The sequence below is a fragment of the Primulina huaijiensis genome, chromosome 9, assembly GCF_012295235.1.
Source record: "Primulina huaijiensis isolate GDHJ02 chromosome 9, ASM1229523v2, whole genome shotgun sequence".
Taxonomy (NCBI): domain Eukaryota; kingdom Viridiplantae; phylum Streptophyta; class Magnoliopsida; order Lamiales; family Gesneriaceae; genus Primulina; species Primulina huaijiensis.
Window position 1 is genome coordinate 22364447 of NC_133314.1, and position 21068 is coordinate 22385514.

The 21068-nt window shown below is 35.4% G+C and overlaps 3 protein-coding genes and 1 pseudogene across 5 annotated transcripts; 2 read left to right on the top strand and 2 right to left on the bottom strand.

The window, feature by feature from the left end:
* Window positions 1–91: 91 nt before the first annotated feature.
* On the bottom strand, window positions 92–1483 carry LOC140984028 (CASP-like protein 2B1). Of its 2 annotated transcripts, XR_012176529.1 has the most exons (4): window positions 1116–1483; window positions 900–1032; window positions 235–660; window positions 92–201 (listed from the first exon to the last, which is right to left on the bottom strand). XR_012176529.1 is itself a non-coding variant. In XM_073451181.1 (3 exons), the coding sequence occupies exons 1-3, from the start codon at window positions 1343–1345 to the stop codon at window positions 409–411; spliced, it is 615 nt and encodes a 204-aa protein (XP_073307282.1). In that variant the 5' UTR covers window positions 1346–1483; the 3' UTR covers window positions 177–408. The 2 variants fall into 2 exon arrangements, 1 of the variants encoding a protein (XP_073307282.1); XM_073451181.1 differs by having other exon boundaries at window positions 177–660.
* Window positions 1484–4432: 2949 nt separating this feature from the next.
* On the bottom strand, window positions 4433–8461 carry LOC140984408 (OBERON-like protein). Of its 2 annotated transcripts, none has more exons than XM_073451807.1 (3): window positions 8322–8461; window positions 6304–7452; window positions 4433–5348 (listed from the first exon to the last, which is right to left on the bottom strand). In XM_073451807.1, the coding sequence occupies exons 2-3, from the start codon at window positions 7439–7441 to the stop codon at window positions 4711–4713; spliced, it is 1776 nt and encodes a 591-aa protein (XP_073307908.1). In that variant the 5' UTR covers window positions 7442–7452; window positions 8322–8461; the 3' UTR covers window positions 4433–4710. The 2 variants fall into 2 exon arrangements, with proteins under 2 accessions (XP_073307908.1, XP_073307907.1); XM_073451806.1 differs by having other exon boundaries at window positions 8263–8447.
* A 5136-nt stretch (window positions 8462–13597) lies between these two features.
* On the top strand, window positions 13598–15245 carry LOC140983983 (scarecrow-like protein 13; annotated as a pseudogene).
* A 3628-nt stretch (window positions 15246–18873) lies between these two features.
* On the top strand, window positions 18874–20756 carry LOC140984124 (putative pumilio homolog 19). Its single transcript, XM_073451330.1, has 5 exons — window positions 18874–19411; window positions 19583–19745; window positions 19849–20012; window positions 20099–20357; window positions 20468–20756. Exons 1-5 carry the CDS (start codon window positions 19029–19031, stop codon window positions 20615–20617), a joined length of 1119 nt encoding a protein of 372 aa, XP_073307431.1. The 5' UTR covers window positions 18874–19028; the 3' UTR covers window positions 20618–20756.
* Window positions 20757–21068: the final 312 nt, after the last annotated feature.

Consider the following 21068-nt stretch of genomic DNA (forward strand, 5'->3'; position numbering starts at 1 on the left):
CAAACCCAATAACTGAGCCCTTTTATGACACCATTTATTTTATATGGCCTTGAGATTACTCGGTTGGTGCACAGTCTCTTCAATAGGTCAATTCTTTTCTTACCTTTAAATATGTTATTTTAACTCAAATCAGGACTATATAGTATCTTGATTTTTGTCTAAAATACACCCTCTAATAAGTGGTAGATTTTGGCATATAAACTTGTAAACTTTGCACATACATTGGGCAAGAACCCAATCCCAGACTTGCCCAAAATTGACAGACACCAGACATCCTTTTAGTAACATAGTACAAATTCTACAGCCACAAGGAGGGGTATTTATTTTTTTAACGACACACCAAGTTTATTTTACAAATTTTCGGACGTCCCCCACCACGATCAACCTCGCTTGTCCTATTATCACTCACTATCTTCGGTTTTCCTTTCCCGACTTGTTGTTCTCATACAAACGGAAGAGGCTGAAAGCTGAGATGGCCGACATCACCACCATGGAAAGGCTCACTAGCAATGAACTGGCTATGCCCTCCGCGATTTGGTTGCAGAATTTGCCATACATGCTGCATATCTTCATCCATTGCATTTCTTGCTGCCCGAATTTCGCAAACAGCGCCGACTGTGTGGCCGCTGCCACCGCTGCTAATGTCACGTAGGCCATCACCTGAAAGTATAAATTCACAACGTTCGACTTTTGAAGGATTAATTTGCAAGAAGTCCTCTCTCTCCATCGCCAGATACTCAGAAAGCTACTTAAATAAGTAGGAAAACTTAAACTTCTTGAAAGTTACATGAACACAGCTATGTCAAAAATTAACGTGAATCCAAGAAGGTAGATGTTTTCGAGAAATGATCAGGTTTAATACAAGATATATACAATCTTACTGCAGCACAATTCCATACCTGATCTCCAGAGAAAATGGCCCAAGCCAAGGGTTTGTTGAACAAAACAATCCCTCTAATCATATTCACAACACACCTCAAAACTTGCACCAGTGAGTAGGCAGCCGCTAGCCCATCGGCCACCACCAAGAAACTGCAACATATTCAAAAAATGGAACCATAGGTTCTTAGTAAAGTAAGTATATAATACAACTGATCATATGGCATAGATCTTACACAAGGGCTTTCATGTCTGTAAACTTAGCCTCCTTCTGGATTGTGAAAATCTCCTTAACCTGAGAATCGGTTCCTATAAGAACAGCGGAAAGAATGGCCAAACCGGAGATCACACACCTCAGAACCAGTTCCACTAGCCTAACCCTCCTATCTATCAGCTTCAAATTGCTCCCATGGTACACAGGAACATTACCGGGACTGGGCCTAACTCCCACATTAAGGTAATTCATCTTCACCAAGTATTTTTTCTTTCCACCAAGCTTCTGCAGCAAGCAGTGGAAAAATGATGAAGTCGTTGGAAAATGGAAAGAACCACTTCTCACAATGACAATAAATTTTAGTAATAACTCGACAACTCAATGCTGGCCTACCTTCATTCCACCACTTATATAGAAATCTAGGGGTGTGAATCGGGTGGGTCGGGTCGGGTTGGGTTTCGGGTCAACCCGTGAATATTATTTTTTTTTTTTTACCCGAACCCAACTCGAACCCGAAGCAACCCGAAAACCCCGAACACGAACCTGTATAACCCGACTCAACCCTTCTAACCCGCGTAACCCGAATTTTATTTATTTTTTTAAAATTTTTTTAAAAAAATTAATGAAAAAAATTCAAAAAAATAATAATAATATTTTAATTTAACATATAATAACAAAATTTCCGATTTAAATTTAAAAGTTTAATCGTAGAAAATTAAAAGTATATTTACTAAATCAAATAAAAAATTGTTAAAAAAATAAAAATATGCAAAATAAATATTAAATTATGAAAATTTATCATATAAATATACAATAAATTTTGTTCAAACATACAATATATAAAAATATAGGTAATATTTTCAACAAAAAAAAAGTTCGCGGGTCAACCCGCGACCCAACCCGAAACCCGCCTAACATGGCACTAACCCGAATCCACCCAACTCGAACCCGAAAAACCCCAACCCAAACCTGATTTTTTTCGTGTTGGGTCGTGTCGGGTTGACAGATCGTGTCGCATTTTGACACCCCTACAGAGATCACCCAAAAGAAAATGAAAAAAGCTATATTTGTCTTTTTTAATCATAAGGAAGCCTATCGTAATTATACTTAGGATCTGAACAAACACGATGCTTTTTTTTAAAAAAAAAAATCATTTTAAAATTTCCGATTGATACTTATAAGATTGATATATTTTCTGGGGGAGGGGCAATGATTTCTTGTTTCAAGGAAAAAATCTGAAGTGGGAAAAGATAAGAAGTGACAAGACGAGGGTTGAGCACGGGCCATCTATGCTGAGTCTCTCTTCTCGCAGTTAATAAGCCGTACTGGGATTATTTGATTTATTAATGACTCCATCGGATCATATTGAAAAGTCTACAAATATTGAAAATGTAGTCTGTGTTATTATCATTAATCGATTTCCGTGTGTTTGATTGGTAAAATTTCAATTCCGTGGAGTCCATTTCTTGATTTTGTTAACAATATATACACGATGATATACCTCACTTTGTTACTTGTATATAAATTTGTTATTTTTCGATTTAAGATAATTGAAAAGCAAAGTTTACAACCAATTTTTTATTTTATTTTTATTTATTTAATTGAAAAAATGGTTACACATTTTCCAAGATTAGTTAATAGAATCAACAAAAAATGTTACTAAATGAGTATATATCAAAATGGACCTATTAATTTCATTAACTATATAGTAGGCATATATGCAAAATAATTAAGATTAGAGTATGTTTTGATCTTCACTGTGAATGGTCCTCCATGTAAAAATTGTTCAACAGTGAGCCTCACACTCACAGAATTAGATTATAACATAGAACTTAATAAATTTTAAAATTATTATTATTTCTCCATTAGATTTCCATGGCTAGCCCACATTCATAAAAATAAGTGGTCAGAACAGAAGTGATCAGAAACAATACAAATGACACTTAATGCTGAAAGTTGAAACACAAAATGAAAAATTGCCAGGTAAATTCAATTTCTAATTCAACAAATGAAACAGTACACTGGATTACCCATGCAACGACCCACTTTTTCAAGGGGTGTAATCAAACTTGCACGAGTCATGACCTGTCATTGGTAATTAAACTTTCAAGTTAGAAACCATTACGTACTATTCGTTTTTGAGATCAGAAAATGATGCAATCACAAGCGGTAGGCACATGCAGAGGGGCACCTAGCTAGGTGTGCCAATTTGCGCCATCATGGGAAGAACGTTAAACGTTTCAAGTTTTGTTTAAAACCAAGATCCACTTCTTAGTTGAGCTCGATTTTTAAATGTTACAGTTTCGATAGATAGTGAGATGTGCCTACTGGGTTTGAGAACGGTTAAAAATGCGGTGTCATTGAAATAACAACCGCTTCCCCCGTGCTTCATGTTTTGATAATAGCTGTTGAATACATAAGATGCGTCATCCTTTGTTGTGTTGGGGTAAAAACATGTCTGGTTCATTGAATTGTGCTGCAGTTCGCACCATTGGTACATGCCCAATTCATGGCCTTGACCAGATCATCTTCTGATGTTTGATCATTTGTTATGCAGTAATCCCTCAAACTGCCCATCTTCCAAACATGTATAAATATTGATAAATCATCAAGAAAAATATTGCAGAGACACGGTTTCAAGAAAAGGTGAATAGAAAGTTACCCGAATTGTGAGATACTGACAATAGAAAGATCAAAGTTAGTATAATCTTCTTCCGCGTTATGGAAACAGAACAGAAATCCTGGAAATGGGAAAAGACTATGCAACAAGAAAAATGCAAGAAGTATTATAAACAGAATATCCTTCAGATCCTAAGCCAGGGACTTCAGATGTGAATTACCTAGAAATCCCAGTCTGATCCTTACTAATAAGACGTGATTTTGTTAGAATAATCTCGACCGCAACACATTTTTGACTGGGATTCTTGCCCTTTTTTAAGTTTAAAAAAATAACGGTTTACAATATGTTGTGCTAATACACACAGACATGCGCCATTGTTCAAGTTTTCACGTGGCCTTGGTAACAGCGATCACTTAGATCTCCAGACCAAAATTAAATTGAGCTCCACTGTACATTTTATGATTTAAACAACAGCCAACCGTTCTAGCATTTTATATTCACTAAATCACGACACAATGATTAAAACTCACTGTAGCACCCCTTTCCCCAACAGTTTTCAAATAACAAAAACCAAAATGAGGTTATCAAATTTCCATAGCAGAGACGACGCCATTTTAATCACATCAAGGCATGTTGGTGATGCATGAAATCGATTAGCTTCTCATGATATGGTCAATTGACAATTATAAAACCAGCACATCACAAACAGTTCACAAATCAACATAAAAAATAAACTATGCATGTATATGCCAGCACTAAGTGTCATGGATAACAGTTGCAAATTAAAGAAAAAATAATAGTGACCACTGTACATAAGAGGGTGGCCATGAATAGCATCCAGTAAGATGGGAACATTCGCTTGCATCCAAGCTGTTTCGCGAGCTTGCTTTCTAATCTATAAGGAAAAGCAGCAACTAAAGGTTTGACAGACATAATTAACAATGAAGTTTCATGCCGTGCACAAAATCGAAAGGTACACCATGGAGAATGATGAAACTCAAGGAAGTGAACCCAATGAGTGACGATCGTTTGAATGTGCCTCCACCTTCGAAGTTGTGTCATACATGTTCTTCAGTAGATCCTGGATTTTGCTATACATCATTTGGGAAGGGTCACTTGTTCCTTCACCACTCTGTGACGCCCTTGTACTTCCCTGAAGCTTAATCTTTTCGAACAAATATTGTTTCTCAGCCTCGGCCTCAGCCTCGGCCTCTTGCATTCTTTGCTTCAGGTATCTACTTGTATAATCCTCTTCTGACTTTTCGCTCTTGGCGAGTGAAATTCTTTGAAGCCACTCAGCTTCTCGTCGAGCTTCATTGGCTTTCAGCTCGAACATGTCAGCCTCAGCCTGTTTGAGCCTAACAATATTATCAAGCTCATCAATTTGTATCTTCTTTCTCTGCCTTTCCATCTTCAGTGCTGCCACTTCCCTGGCTTTATCCTTAAGCTCTTGCTCACAAGCATCAACAGCCAAACGGGCTTTTTTGACCATCCGCATTTTCTCTTCTGCAACATTTTCCATCTTTTTAACAGCTTCCTGCACTACGTCTGCTATCCTGTTGAATGCTTCCTGTGGGGATATCATCCTGCCACTTTCTTCATTCTCTTGAATCTTTAAGGGGTCTGCCTCAAGCTCTGTAAAGGTAACAAAATTTTCATAAAATAAGAGTGAGTCTCTGAAATTAGTATTTCCAGTATCATGCAAAAGGAAACAGAAGTATGGAACTCCTTGTAAAGAACTTCATCGCAGGAGTAACTCAAAGAATCTCAAGAAGTTGAAAAAGAAAAGATTAATTTGTTCTATATGGAATTTGATGCTAACGTATTAAACAGAACAAATCGGACAAACTATAAAGCAGATGAACATAATTCACCTTGCAGGTTGCAAAGGAATGTCGAGCAATAATAACCTAAGCTTAGATGCACAAACAAGTTGATTGAAAAATAAATGTCATCCAGTAACTTGGTATTTGGATTTGAAAAATGCTAGTCACGTTACCTCAGGAGTAAACTAAGTCAATCTTGAAATAAAAACAATAAGGGTGACTAGAGTAGCATATAATTTGCATCTTGAATTCAGAGAAAGAAGCCAAATTATATGTTGTCAATCCGCAGAATGACAATACTATGCAAGTTAAATTCATTTTGTTAATTGGCTTCCCTAAATAATTAAAATCCAGGTGTAAAACAATTTCCCCCCAAAACTATTACGAACAGTGGAAAGATAGGATGCACTATCTAATATAAAATAAAGATTACGTCACATCAAAATGTAAGGCAGGTTGTTAAAGGTAGACCCCTTTGAAATAAAATCCTCATTTCCATTTCTCATCCCAAACATGGATATAGCATTCTTAAATGCAAATCCCATCATATCCTCCTAAGCCATGTACAGTATGATTAATACAAAAACCAGAAGAAGTGTGCAACATGAAGATATGAACAACAATCATTGGTTCACCAAGCTGAGTATAGTAAGCCCTATATAATCTGTTTTTGTGTTCATTTCATCAAAAACCAGGCAACAAAGAAAAAATATAAATGTAGCAACGAGCATAATTCACAATATAACCTTGTGAATAAAGCTTACCTTGAAAGAGCATTGAGATTACTTTACAAGCCATAGGTTCTGCTACCCCACCCTTCAATTTTTCAATGAGCTCCTCACACTTCCTGAACAATTTCCTGCCTCTATAATCCTCACTCCCACGGAAAATTCTACTTACAAAGTCCAGTTCTCTGATTAAAGCATCCCTATCCCAGGTCGGCGCACAATGCTGGAATACATCTTTCACCCACCCTAATAACTCAGATGTCATACTACAAGCTCTGCATCTGAAAAGCATCTCTGCTGAGCTAGTTCCATTCTTCACGCAAGGACCCATGCCAATTTGTCCATTTCGAATAGCACAGTCAGTGTGAGTCCAGTGAAAACACAAATCACACCCAATCCAGCGGCATGTGTTAACCTCAAAATCAAACTTTTGGCAGATTACACACATGCAAAGGTTGCAAAAACCATTTCTCTTTGCGCACAATTCACATGCACAATCCTCCGCTGGTAGTGCACTTCCACATGCTATGTTTCTGCACTTCTTGTAAAAGAAAATGTCCATCAGCGAAGCTTGAGATAGACTGAGGCTTGGATGCAAAAATGCCTGGATTCCAGTCTTGATAGAAACAAGAATTTCTAGCTGAATCCTGTGTGCCATAATCAGATTTTTCTCAGTCAAATCACCCCTACCTTGGACCAGCTTCTGCAGAAATAGAAATTCGTCTCTTTGCTGAGAGCCACCCAACCCTTCCAGAAAAGCACGAAGTTCATTTTTAAACTTGTCTAAATACTCGTCTGGGAGATTCTGCATTTTTTCTGCTATGATTTCTATCCTTTCACTGGCCACATCCCGAAGAGACATTTTATCTGCATTCGAAATATGTCGGACGACAGAGTGCCCAGCAAAACCATTCTCTCTTTCTTTTTCCTTCTCAAGTTTCTTTACTGTCAAAGCCTCAGCAGTGGGCCAAGTTTCTCGTGAACTGGCACTTTCTGTTGGAGATTCACGAACTAACCCATAATTTGAGCCATGTTCCTGAAGATTTGGAGATCCACACACATCTGGTGCAACTAAGGAGAGAGAGGTCAGCAGAACTCCCCCAGGTTGCAGCTGTTGACGAGGAGGTAGCATTGAGGATTGGTTATTGAAATGAGAACCAGAAGATGTTCCCATATGAGAGTAACCTGAAGTAGCAACAACTTAAAGTCACTTAACCACCAACAACGACAAACAGCAATGTATTCTCGTTTACATCTCAATGTAAAACAATAATCAAAATCTTCTAGGAAAGGATTGAATTGGCATGCCAGTACAATCTCTGATGAATAAGAAACAAAGATCGATGGAACGGATAAAAACACAACATAACAACTCTAAGAACTACCAAGATCCGCAGTTTTGTATAACCAATCACCAATAGCTTCAACAGGTACAAAAAACAAGAGAAAGCATTTTTTCATATGAAGCATTTTGTCACATGAAACTTTAATTTAGTTATAGACCTCTGAAAAGCATAATAAAAAAACATTAAAATCATGAGTCCAGATAACTCCTGAAGGCAAATCAAGTATATAGTAACAGAAATTCAGACAAAAAAATATCCTCCCTGTTATCCAGAAAAGGGAAGCTTTGTATAAAATGAGTCAAAGGACAATTTCAAAAAATATTCTAGCACAAGATATTAAAATCCAATTTTACAACCAGTGAACGATATTTCCAGGGATTAAGCTTCGGTAGTCAATATGACCGAAGAAAAATAGAATAATTATTACATGACCGACGTGGTAAATATATGCTTTCTCGACAGATCACCATAAGAAGTAAGAAACTACCAAAAATCCATAACAAAGGAGCTAAAATTACACGATTAAAACCGAAAATGAAATTCCAAAACCAAACCAAACCAAACGCGGACTTATAAGAAGCAAGATCTAGGGCCAGCAAACACTTAAACAAAATAAATAAATGTCACTTGAAAGGATCCATCTTCAAACCTGAAACGAGTTAACAAGAAGAAATTCAAACAAAATTCCGGGAATTGACTCAATATTACCCCTTTTCCTCTTTGAAACCCTAGTTCAGCCGTAACGTATATGGACCGGAGAAACGCTGACTAGCCTGAATGTCCCAATGCTTTCTACCGTTTGGACTCGTCGAAGAGGGAGCAAAAACAAAACAGGAAAGTTGAATAATAATGATAACCGGAATGGTGAGTACCCGGTAATCAGCTGAATGGCGGGACCCACTTTGCTAAACGTTGACTTTGCTTGTCGACGTCTCTCTTTTTTTCTTAATGACCAAGTTTCCATTTGTTAAATACTAGCCGTATAGTGGACAACATAACATCCGAGGATCCTTAAATACGTTTTTGGAATTAAATAGGATAATTTATTTTATTTTAACATACCTAAAATCTCTTGTGCGACGATCTTACGGATAAATTTCGTGGATCAAATCTCTTATTTGAGTCATTCATAAAAAAAGTATTACTTTTTATGCTAATAGTATTACTTTTACTGTGAATATCGGTATGATTGACTCGTCTCACACTTATAGTATTACTTTTTATTGTGATTATCAGTATGATTGACCCGTCTCACAGATAAAAATTCGTGAGACCATCTCACAAGAGACTTACTCTTTAACATAATGTACTTTTGATTTTTTTTAAAAAATATCACATACCACGTACCTTTAACATAAAATTTAACATAATTTCTAAATATTTCACACACATTATATTACATGAAAATTCAATATGTATACATACATCGCATGCAAAGGGACGCTAATTATTATCATATTTTCATATATTTTGATCCTTCAACATGAGAGGTCAAGATGCACATATATTTTTAAGTAATGTGATATTTGAAATAATGAATTTGACATATTTGGAACAATTAAATTTGAAATTAACTCTCATTTGACTTAGGCACATTTATTATTATCAGGAACAGTGGTTTTAAAGAATTTTAATTTCATATTCAAAAAAAAAAAAAATTTAAATTCACCCAAAATAGGTGTAATTTGAATCCTTAATCGAATAAAGCCATTCGATTAAATTTATTCATTAAAATGCAGACTAGACGATCGAAATAGTACAGTATGCAGTTCAACTTTTAAATTTTTATTATGAACCTCGCAAGCCAAAAAGAGACTTTTTTTTTTTTAATATTAGGTCGGAGCCACGTTCATTTTTACAATTTAATTTAAAATTATAACATGGCGAATGTACTATAATCCGGCCATTTTATTGGGAGCCAAAAAAAAAAAGAAAAGAAAAATCATTCCCTCTATTGTTAAAAACAAATTACACTGAATGTTCTGCTCTGGGCTCTGGCTTGTGTGATTCAAAATGCAAGAGCCCCTAAGTTCTGCCGATTTTTGGATTCATGGTTGTATGATTAACTTTTTGAACAGCAATCCCAAATATATGACTTATTAGTAGCTTATTTTCCTATTACTTCATGATTTTAATCAAGAAAATTTAGTATCTCGATACAGTTTTTATATCTGTTCATGAGATGCATAAACTTCTGACGTAAGATGATAAGATTTCTTAATTACAGGAAAAAGAAGAGGATCATAGATTCATAAGTATGACACAAAGTGATCATATTCCATCAAAATGCTTCAACTTCTTATAGCGTAAAAACAGATATATACTAATATAAGATGATCGCCAAACTTTTGACCCTCAACACCGAGCAGGTTTAGTTCTTGTACTCCTGTAGTATCATATATTTATAACGACATTCATTATTATATATATATATCAATATATATAATGGCAGATTAACATAAATTGCTAGAACTTCCCGACAAATGGGAGTACAAAGAAAAAAACGATGAGTACTCATGAGTGCCGTTTTACAGACGAAGAGAAGTATCCACGTGATCAGAAGAACAAACCAAGGGTGCATCATTAAACCAAGATTTAGCAATAATTTTTGTCGGGACCTCGATTCGCCGGCAGGAATCGATTTTCTTGATTTGTGAGTCCGGCCAGAGGGATAGAGAAAGTTGGCAATGTGGATTGGGAGGAAGAAACATCAGTTCGGAGCGTACATACGATGTTTTCAAGCGTGGCTCGTGATGTTTCACTAGTACTAGTGGACTGCACGGATTTTCAGATTCTGATAATATTTTAAGGAGCTCTCTCTCCTGTCTCAGTTCTTTCATTTTTTCCAATTGTCGAAACCTTTCTTGAAGCAACGCAATGGAGGAAAGAGTTACCGTGCCTTTACCAAGATCAACTTCCGATACCATATTTTACCAGCTGGATCGCTATGTGTCTGTAAGATTAAAAGAAAAATATCAGGGTTGGCTGTTTGAGTTAAGCTGCACGGTTTTTTCACTTTGCACGTATATATATATAGTGTTTTAGGATGTTCGGATTAAAAGGGTTGTTCTCTTTAGAAAAAAAGAAATAAAATCGTTTGGGTATTTCAAGAAATTTATAAGGAGGTGGAGAATCGGCAATAAATGCAGAAAATCCAAGAGGAAGAAGATGAAAGGCCAATCTCGCAAAGTGTTAGTGGGGAGAGAGGCGCAAAGAAGAAAAGAGTTTTGGAGAAAAATCCAAGTGAGATGGTTAAATCTAGTACATGGAAGGGTGTGTTTGAAAGAATAATAGGTTGTGTTGATGCTGTGTGGAAATGTCCTCAAAGGTCCCTTTATTAAGAAGATGGTGCCTCTTTTAGTGTGTGTACATCAAGTTTTCTTCTTTTTCCCCTCTTTTTTCTTTTTCAAAACTTTGATAATTATGCATGTTTGCCTTCCAACAATTTGAGGTCTTCTTATTAATTATATCTCTCTTTCAATACCTTTTTCTTTCCTAGTAATTCTTTGTACATCGTTCTTGGAATTTATTGTTTGGAAGGATCCATGATGCCCTAATCCACCGAATATTTGAGAAGTTTGTTTAGCAAAATCTAAATGACATGATCAAAATCCAATAGATGCGATTCTTGAAATATCTACAAATTCGAGCGAAAATATATTGATTAATTATGTAATACATAAATTTCATGACGAAATAGTTAAAATGATGTCAAACATTATTTTATATCAAATTTCATGTACCGGGGATCGTGGATTGAGTTGAAATCATAAAAGTTTGAAATATCTTATATTTAAACATGCAATCTAAGTCCATAAACATGACTAATAATATCCAACTTTAAATAATTGTCGAGATACATGGTTAAATTAAATAAAGGGCCAATTTTCCTATGCAATAAGATCGTGTGTGGGGAGGAGAGGAAGCAATGTCAAGAAAAGATAAGATAAAAAAGGACAAGCATTCGAAGTGGGAATAATCTAAGGAGGTTATGATTCTTTGATTGAACCATAATAGTACTATGATATATAGAATATTTGAATTTTTAAATCAAAAAAGGCTGTCCTAACATTCTCCTAGCTACATCAGTCGCCTTGATATTTGGGAAAACAACAAAACATTCTCTCTCTTTCTCAATTCATGTTTTTGTCTCCGAGTCATTGGAAGGGAATGGCATGCAGGTATGAAAGCTGCAGATGCCGCAGTTTGTGATAGGATGGTAGTCCCCCATCATCAACTACTATTCATGTTTTGGAAAATGGGCACTAGATATATTGGCTAGGCAACTGATCTTTTTGCATATTTTCACACACCCGTTGGGGTGTGTGCATGTGTTTCGTTGGAAGTTATATAATTGGGCGCATCTTTAGGGAGTCTTGTCACCACTCAGGTGTTTATATGTTTGTGTTGAATACACACACACACACACATATATATTATATATATATATACATATATATATATATATATAAACATGTATGATATTGTTGATGTATCATATATGGTGACATGCATCCATGATGAGATTGCATTGGTGAATGTTTGAAACTCGGACCTCATGTCCTCTGTATATCCTAATTAAATTATTACATTTATTTATTTTGAGTACTTTCCTAATTAGGAAATCTAGCTAGCCATCATGCATGACATGCTACAACAACAACAACAATAATAGAAAGAAAATTCAAAATCTTGAAAATAAATAGACAATAATAACATAGTTTAAATGAGAACATGCATGTGTACATATCCAAGAATTGAAATTCTTGTTTAGGAACATTTGTTGTGCGGCACGATGGCTTTGTCTTCGCGTATTTAAAAATGATTCTGCGCTTCCTTCCCCTCGCCTTTTCATTGTGAGTTGGTTTCCAAGAGGGATCGAGATGCATGATTTATTCCTTGTTTGGAAATGTACGCCTTTTATTCAATACATTTGCTTCACCTAGCTACATATGATTTGGATCACCATACCTTTTTTAATTTAAAAAATCATATTATCAAAAAATTTACATATTTTTCTACCCAAAATTAACATGTCGTCGAAATGGAACTAGGCCATAATGGCGAAATTTTGTTATATAGAGTATCGATGACGATAAACTTATTTTTTAAATCATGCTAATTATATGAACGTGTTCTTTAACTTCTTCCATTGATTCCAATTTATAAATGAATTCTTCAAGTGATGCATTTGACCGGCCAATGTAATTAATTATGGCGATATATATTACCTCGATCCAATAATTATTATAAAGTAGTTTAATTTTATAATCACGGAGCAGCCAATAAGAAATAGCTAACTGGTCGTCGCAATGAAATTGAATTTTGTTTGTCTTATACGGTGCAGTCGGTGGCATTGAAAAACATTTGAATTATTTTGGGAGATTATTTATTTATTGTTATTATTATTATTATTATTATTATTATTATTATTATTATTATTATTATTATATGTATGCTAAATATAATAATTATACACCAAGAACGAGGACCGATCAGGTCAGAACTCAGAAATGCATGCTCGATATTGGGACAGTCAAATTCCGAAGAACACATTACACATGATACTTTTAAAAGTACTATTTGTTCTTTATAATGTAATAATTAATTCCAAGAACACGCTGACTATTCACCGACACAGAGAACCTCTTTGTTTGTGTTTTTTGAGCTCCAAAATTCACATATATATATACAATTGCAGGCATGATTTGCATATTTCATCTCGTATTTGTTGGTAATTTTTGCAGGAAAGATGTACTGATCGGGTGATTTAAGTTTTGGCTTTACAGATATCTCTGATTTTAATCAATCGATTGACGTATGTAATAATGTTTTGACTTCGTTAAGGAGGTTTGGGTTTCTGCATTGAATGCTATATCTTTGTTCTAAGTTATAACTTGTGATTTGTTGGTAACTTGGTATGATCAGTTTCATCAGAAGTGTACTGGATTCTATCGAAGTTCATGCAATTGTTCTTGAGATGCATGCGAGCCTCCCAGAAATCTCAAACATCTGCCAGCGTTCACGGTTTCTACTGTCAGATAATGCAGCAGTTATAATCTATCAAATTATCAAGTTTCAAACCACATTGATTCAAGTGGAAGAAAAAGTCAAGGCTCTGAAATTTCATTTCAAGCTTGTACTGAACAATTTTTTACTCTGGGATCAACCCCAGCAGTTGATTACATTGTCTGTGATTCATCTTCTGCTGTAAGCGTCTCCTCAAATATGAGTCCTTTCTCTCCTCAGTTCTCTAATTCAAATGTCAACGATCCCCATCCCTCGTCTGACAATACTTAAGGTTCACCCTTAAATGGATATTCTGCTGTTGAGGATGAAAACAAATTGATCCATGCTCTGTGGGTCCTGAGGCACGAGTTTCTTGTGCCCGAATCTGATATTGACGTCAGTGGCTCGTTTAATGGTGTAGTCACACAACCTTCTCTTTTCACTGGGTACGACAGAATCCTTGAAATGGCACAACATATGGACCTGAAACAATTGCTTGTTTCCTGTGCCGAGATAGTTTCAGAAGTAGACACCATCTCTTTTACAGATAGATCAATGTTGCAATATCAGCAGCCGATGCTCTGATGGACATATTAGAGAAAAGGATGTCGGTATCTGGCGATCCTTTATTAAGCGCATACATGTTGGAAGGGCTCCGGGCTAGATTGTTGGCTTCTGGAAGCATAATATACAAGAAGTTAAATTGCAAGGAACCAACGAGTTCTGAATTGATGTCTTCCATGCATGTGCTTTATAAAATCTGCCCATACTACGTACAAGTTTGCATGCGTTTCATCTAACGCCATAATAGGGGAAGCAATGGAAACCGAGAATAGAATTCACATATATAGTCGATTTTAAAATCGCTCAAGGTAGTCAATGGACGTCCTTCATTCAGGCTGTTTAGCATCGACCTGGTGGGCCTCCGTCTATTCGAATCACAGGTGTCGACGGCTCCCAATTCGCTCATGCTCGAGGGCTTCAGCTAGTCGGCCAGAGGTTAGCAAAATTAGCTGATCCATCTGGAGTGCCATTCGAATTCCACCGTGCTGCTATATCAGGATGTGATGTCGGGCTCGAGCATGATCTTCAGGTTCGACATGGAGAAGCCTTGCCTCTTAATTTTCCTTACATATGATACGTGCCGGATGAGCGCGTGAGCACCGCAAATCACTGAGACCTCCTCCTCAGACTAGTTAAGAGCCTGTCACCCAAGGTTGTGACCCTTGTCGAACAAGAATCCAACACAACACTTCAACATTCTTTGATCGGTTCCATGAAACTCTAGGTTACTAAACAGCCATGTTTGAGCCCATCGACGCAGCACGGGCGAAGGATGACAGGCAGCGGATTAGCGCAGAGGAATACTGCGTGGCAAGGGATGTGGTAAACACACTAGCTTGTGAGGACCCTGAACGGGTGGATCAAAGGCACGAGGCTTTTGGTAAGTGGAGAATACGGCTGACGATGGCTGGATTTTCTGAAATTCCATTGGGTCCATCAGTGAACAAAGGCATCGTGGATATGTCGAAAGAATACAGTCCCATCTACGCCACCACAGTCCCATCTACGCAACCGCCCCTGGATCTGGATCCTCTACAGTGTACCAACCACAACATTTGATGCCGTGGATATTTAATGGATTTTGTTGATTTGGGCTTATTCTCTTTTTTTCCTCACTTTTCTCCCTCTCTTTTCCTCAATTTTTTTCCAAAAACATTAGCAATATGAAATAATGTAAACATTTTAATTATTTTATGTTAAATTAATAATATTACAATTAAATATTACTATATTAAATTTTTACCTGTGGAAAATCATATCATTTTTTTCGAATTTGATAAGTATTATTAATTTTTTTTTCAATGAATAAAAATTTTAACAATATAAAACTATTAACATGTTAATGCTTAAATTAAAATTTAGAACATTTCTATTATGAAATATCAAAAACTAAAATTCAACACCACATTTCCATAAAAAATAAATAATTCATACGTTTTGAGACTTCATTTCAACTAACAATGTTAATCAGCTATGCTTAAAAAAAAAAAAAAATACTCAAGAGCATTATTGGATATATCTCCATTGAAATTCATGGCTTCAAGAGAAAGGTGAGGATGGTCAAATTGTGCCTACATTAAATTAGAATAAATATTATAAAATCAATTTTACCATATAAGAATTAATATGTTTTTTGGCTTAAGATTTTTACCCATTAAAAGATTTCTAGATATCATTAAAGTTCATACCATCAATAATTTAATGAAATTGAATTCACGACTTCCAGCTTTCTATATAGAGTGAGTCTCTTGTGAGACCGTCTCACGGATCTTAATCTGTGAGACGGGTCAGCACTACCCATTTTCACAATAAAAAATAATACTCTTAGCATAAAAAGTAATATTTTTTCATGGATGACCCAAATAAGAGATCCGTCTCACAAAAAAGATCCGTGAGACCGTCTCACACAAGTTTTTGCCTTCTATATATGGGTAATGAATTGTCGAAGAAGATCCTAATGGGTTGTATATAGCTTTGTCAATTAAAGTTCATACCATCAATAATTCAATGAAATTGAATTGATTTCCAGTTGTTTAATTGTAAAATCATTAATTTAACATAACATAATTAAAATGTTTATATTATTTCATATAAAATTGTCCGCTAATATTTGTGAAAAAGGAAAAAAATAGAGGAAAATGAAGGGAAAATAAAAGAGAGGAAAAATAATGGGAAAAAAAGAGAAGAAGCCCAAATCAACAAAACTCATTAAATATCCAGAGCACCAAATACTGTGGTTGGTGCACTGTAGGGGATCCAGATCCGAGCTTTAGTTGCATTACATTTATTTCGGGTCTAAAAAAAGAAAAAAGAAGTTGTTTGCAAGTTTAATTGATTTAAATAATATAATGTTATAGTTGGATATTTAATTATTGAAAAATGTTATATTTACAATTAGGGTTACAAAGACCATTTGAAATTAATAATTTTATAATTTCAAATGTATTTATTTATTTTAAACAATATACTTTCCTATTTTTAATTATATAAGCTCTAAAATTTGAGATCAATAATATATATAAAATGCACAACAAATATTCAACTGTTAAAGAGAATTTTTAAGCATGCAATTAATACAATAATTATAGCGATATGTACGTATATAATCATATATAGTATCATATTATTTTCTCGTTTGTACATAAACTAAAATTGTCAAAATGAGTTAAATTAATTTCCAGACCGTCAAAATGACAGGTTAGATCACCTCTATTTATGCAAAATAAATAGACTATAATACATTTACCGCGAGTATCGTATAAATTTTTTGATAATCGATTTTTCTGTTCGAATTTATATTAGATTATGATGAAATATAAAACAATCAACAGCTAATTAAGTCAAAGGTTTCGAGTTCATAATTTCATTAAAAAATTGCAAACTCAATCTAACCAACTTATCAGCACTTTTAATGATTAGAAAGCCAACCCAAATTTAAGTCTGAAAATATCCTTCACAATTTTTTTCTCCTTATAAATCTTTCATACAAAAATTCAAATAAAAATCTATACGTGATCAAACAAGATATTGTTTTGATAGAACTCTTAACATAGAGATAAAGTTCAAATATTTCATGTATATATCTATGTCTTTTCCCCGTATTATTTCCTACGTGGATATGGATTTCAAGGTCTACTAGGAATCTAGCTCCTATCTATATATATGTATATACCTCGTCAGAACGTGAACAATTAATATATTACTTTGCTTCTTAATTTCTGAACCCACTTCTGTTCGTCTAGTTCTCTGCTCCTTATGTTGTATGTGCATGCGTGGAAGACTCAGTTTCAAGAACATCCAAGAACATGCAGCGCTCAGATTCAAGAATACTACCCGACATCAAACAGAACCAACAAGTTGGCAATGATCTTGTTGGAATTTACCGATCTCTCCGGTTGGTTAACGACGTTCACCCTTCGATTCACAACTCCGATGTAAACGCTGCGGATGGTGAAAGCTCCATGAACTTCATGAGTAGAACGTTAACGACTAAAACAACCTCTGATCAAACTGATCAAAGTTTCTTGAATGGCTCCGTTGCTAAGACGACGCGGGGACTTCAGGAGTTTATTAGTGCAAACTCGTTTGGTTATGGAATTATAGGGGGGTCTCGCGTGGGTGGTAGTAAAGGTAAATAATTTAAGCAAATAAAATNACTTATAAATCTTTCATACAAAAATTCAAATAAAAATCTATACGCGATCAAACAAGATATTGTTTTGACAGAACTCTTAACATAGAGATAAAGTTCAAATATTTCATGTATATATCTATTTCTTTTCCCCGTATTATTTCCTACGTGGATATGGATTTCAAGGTCTACTAGGAATCTAGCTCCTATCTATATATATGTATATACCTCGTCAGAACGTGAACAATTAATATATTACTTTGCTTCTTAATTTCTGAACCCACTTCTGTTCGTCTAGTTCTCTGCTCCTTAATTTGTATGTGCATGCGTGGAAGACTCAGTTTCAAGAACATCCAAGAACATGCAGCGCTCAGATTCAAGAATACTACCCGACATCAAACAGAACCAACAAGTTGGCAATGATCTTGTTGGAATTTACCGATCTCTCCGGTTGGTTAACGACGTTCACCCTTCGATTCACAACTCCGATGTAAACGCTGCGGATGGTGAAAGCTCCATGAACTTCATGAGTAGAACGTTAACGACTAAAACAACCTCTGATCAAACTGATCAAAGTTTCTTGAATGGCTCCGTTGCTAAGACGACGCGGGGACTTCAGGAGTTTATTAGTGCAAACTCGTTTGGTTATGGAATTATAGGGGGGTCTCGCGTGGGTGGTAGTAAAGGTAAATAATTTAAGCAAATAAAATACTTTTTTCCTATTCTTGTGTATTTTTATTTTGAGTTCATAAGATAATTGTTGAATTGTTATTTATAGGGAAAGATATAATTTGGGAGAATTCATCTCGTGTGAGGAAAAATTATTTTAGTGATCAAGGATCATCGTCAGATGTTCACGGAACAAATCCATTCTCATTCAACAATCCATTTTTTGCGGCTATGGAGCAAATTAGATATTCAACCAATGGAATCAAATTTAATGAATTAAATTATGGTAATTATACGTACTCTTCTTATATATGTACATGAGCTATTCAAGATTAATTATTTGGATCGTTTCTACGTTATTTTCTTGAACCGTTTCTGCAGGGGGGAATAATATTTCAAAGAATCTTGGAGTTGGAAGTTCAACCGGACAAGGAAAGATAGATTATTTTCACCAATCACAACCAGAAACTGGCCATGATGAAATAAGAAACACGGATATTGGGACATCACTTTCCTGTAACGATCCAATTCTCAAGGCCCCTATGAATCCATTCAGAGGGATCGAAATCGATGGACTTCGCTCCAGTCATGGATACCATACAATGAACAACTCGTGGAATCAGAATGAAACACAGTCCAATGCCCCTAAACGCAGTAATTTGCAAATTGGAAGCCAGGCGGGTGAGAGAGAATTTACGTGCTTCCAGGAAACTTTAGGAAACTATAATCCGAGAGCATGGCGCCCACGGACATTGTTTTCTCAATTCGAGGGCTCTTTTCTTGAGCTGATGACTAATAAGCAGGGAATTTTTCTCTTTCAAATGCTTCTTAATGAATGCGAAGATGAGCAGCTGGATTCCCTCGTCCAAGAACTCTTGCTGAGGGATACAAAATCGTTCGTAAGTGCAGCATACTGTGAAGAGGGGTGAGCAAGACCGGACCATTTGGTTTTTTATTTAGAATGAATTTTTTTCCTGTTTTTCTACAGATTAACTCCATATTTTTGCTATTAAAAAAAAAAAAAACTCCATATTTTTTGAAAATCGAACTAATTTTCGTGGGATTATATCTGACTTATTGCTTCCTGTTTTGGCAGATCAACTTCAATCAATAAACTGATAAAGAGGATCAAGAAAACAATTCACGCTTACACTCTAACGGGACTGTTATCTATCACATTAGATTGTCTGATGAGTGATAATACGGCGAAGACAGTAATAAAACAGTGCCTAGATCAGTTTGGAAGCAGACCAAATGAGGTAATTAAAAATATTAAAGAAAATTAGGATGATTGAATATAGAAATATTGATACAATTCACGAGATTAACGCAATTGATTTAATATTCTGGTGGAGATTTCAGGTTCTTTATGAAAATGTGATATTGCATTACATGAAACTGGCTACAGACGAAGTAGGGTGCAGGTCGTTGAACGAATGCATCAGCACTATTTCTGGCAAACAAAAAATTACACTGTTCGAAAAAATTGTAGATGAAGCTGTGTTCCTGTCAAATGACCGTTACGGGTAACTAACAAATTACAGTCTGAATAATCTTACTTTTGTGATAACATTTATATGACTAGTGAATGTTGATTCTTCTTTTTTCCCAGGAACTATGTTGTGCAACATGCAATGATACTTGGTCATGATATCGTGACTTATAAGGTCATGCAACGCCTCTGTGGGCACTTCACGCAGCTATCCCAAAATAAAGGGGGCAGTCATGTGGTCGAGAAATGTCTTAATTCTTCAAGCTTTGGGACTGATTTAGTTGTTGGAGAAATTTTACAAACGAAGTTAGCTCCTTTTCAACTTGCTCGGCATCAGTATGGTAATTACGTAATTCAAGCCGCCTTAAGGAATCTCAAGGTAAAGCTTGTTTTACTGTTATATATCTACATAGTTAGCGGCTGCTAAAATGCCAATTATACTAATTGGTTATCTTCTCCAAGATTGACTACATACTTTCCTTCTTGCAGAGACAACGAAAGGAGATCCTTTATGTGAGTCTTGTCAAAGCTCTAAAGCCTCATTTCCCACAGCTTCAACGCTATGCAGGTGGAAAAAATGTCGTTAATCTCATCAGGACTGATATTGAGATCCCTTATCAATGCTGGCCAGAGTATTAGTCCATGCAAACTGATGTAAATGACTTTATGTTGCTGTTCGGTAATTTTATTTGTTCGGTGAGGAGTTGTTTAGGTCCATGTAGGTAACTCATGATTTACTGCTGAAGCTTTAGTTCGATGTACTTTGTTTTGTTCAGGTTTTTTATGCATGATCTGGGATCTGCTTTGAATTATTATCATGATTTTTTATATTTTTTGATCGTTATACGTGTTTACTTGATGACCTGAGCATTGTATTAGTATTAATGTCTGTTATGCTACGCTTTTTCTTTTTTTCATGCAATCAAAATTGAAATTACCCTTTCTTCGAATGTCGTATAAATATTTTCTCGGTCCCTGAGTGAAAAAAAAAATTAACAGCTCAAGGGCTGCCGGTCGGATACTGAAAAACAAATAAATAAAGATTTATATCAAGTAATAACGATCAAATTAGGGAAAACTCTCCCTCCTA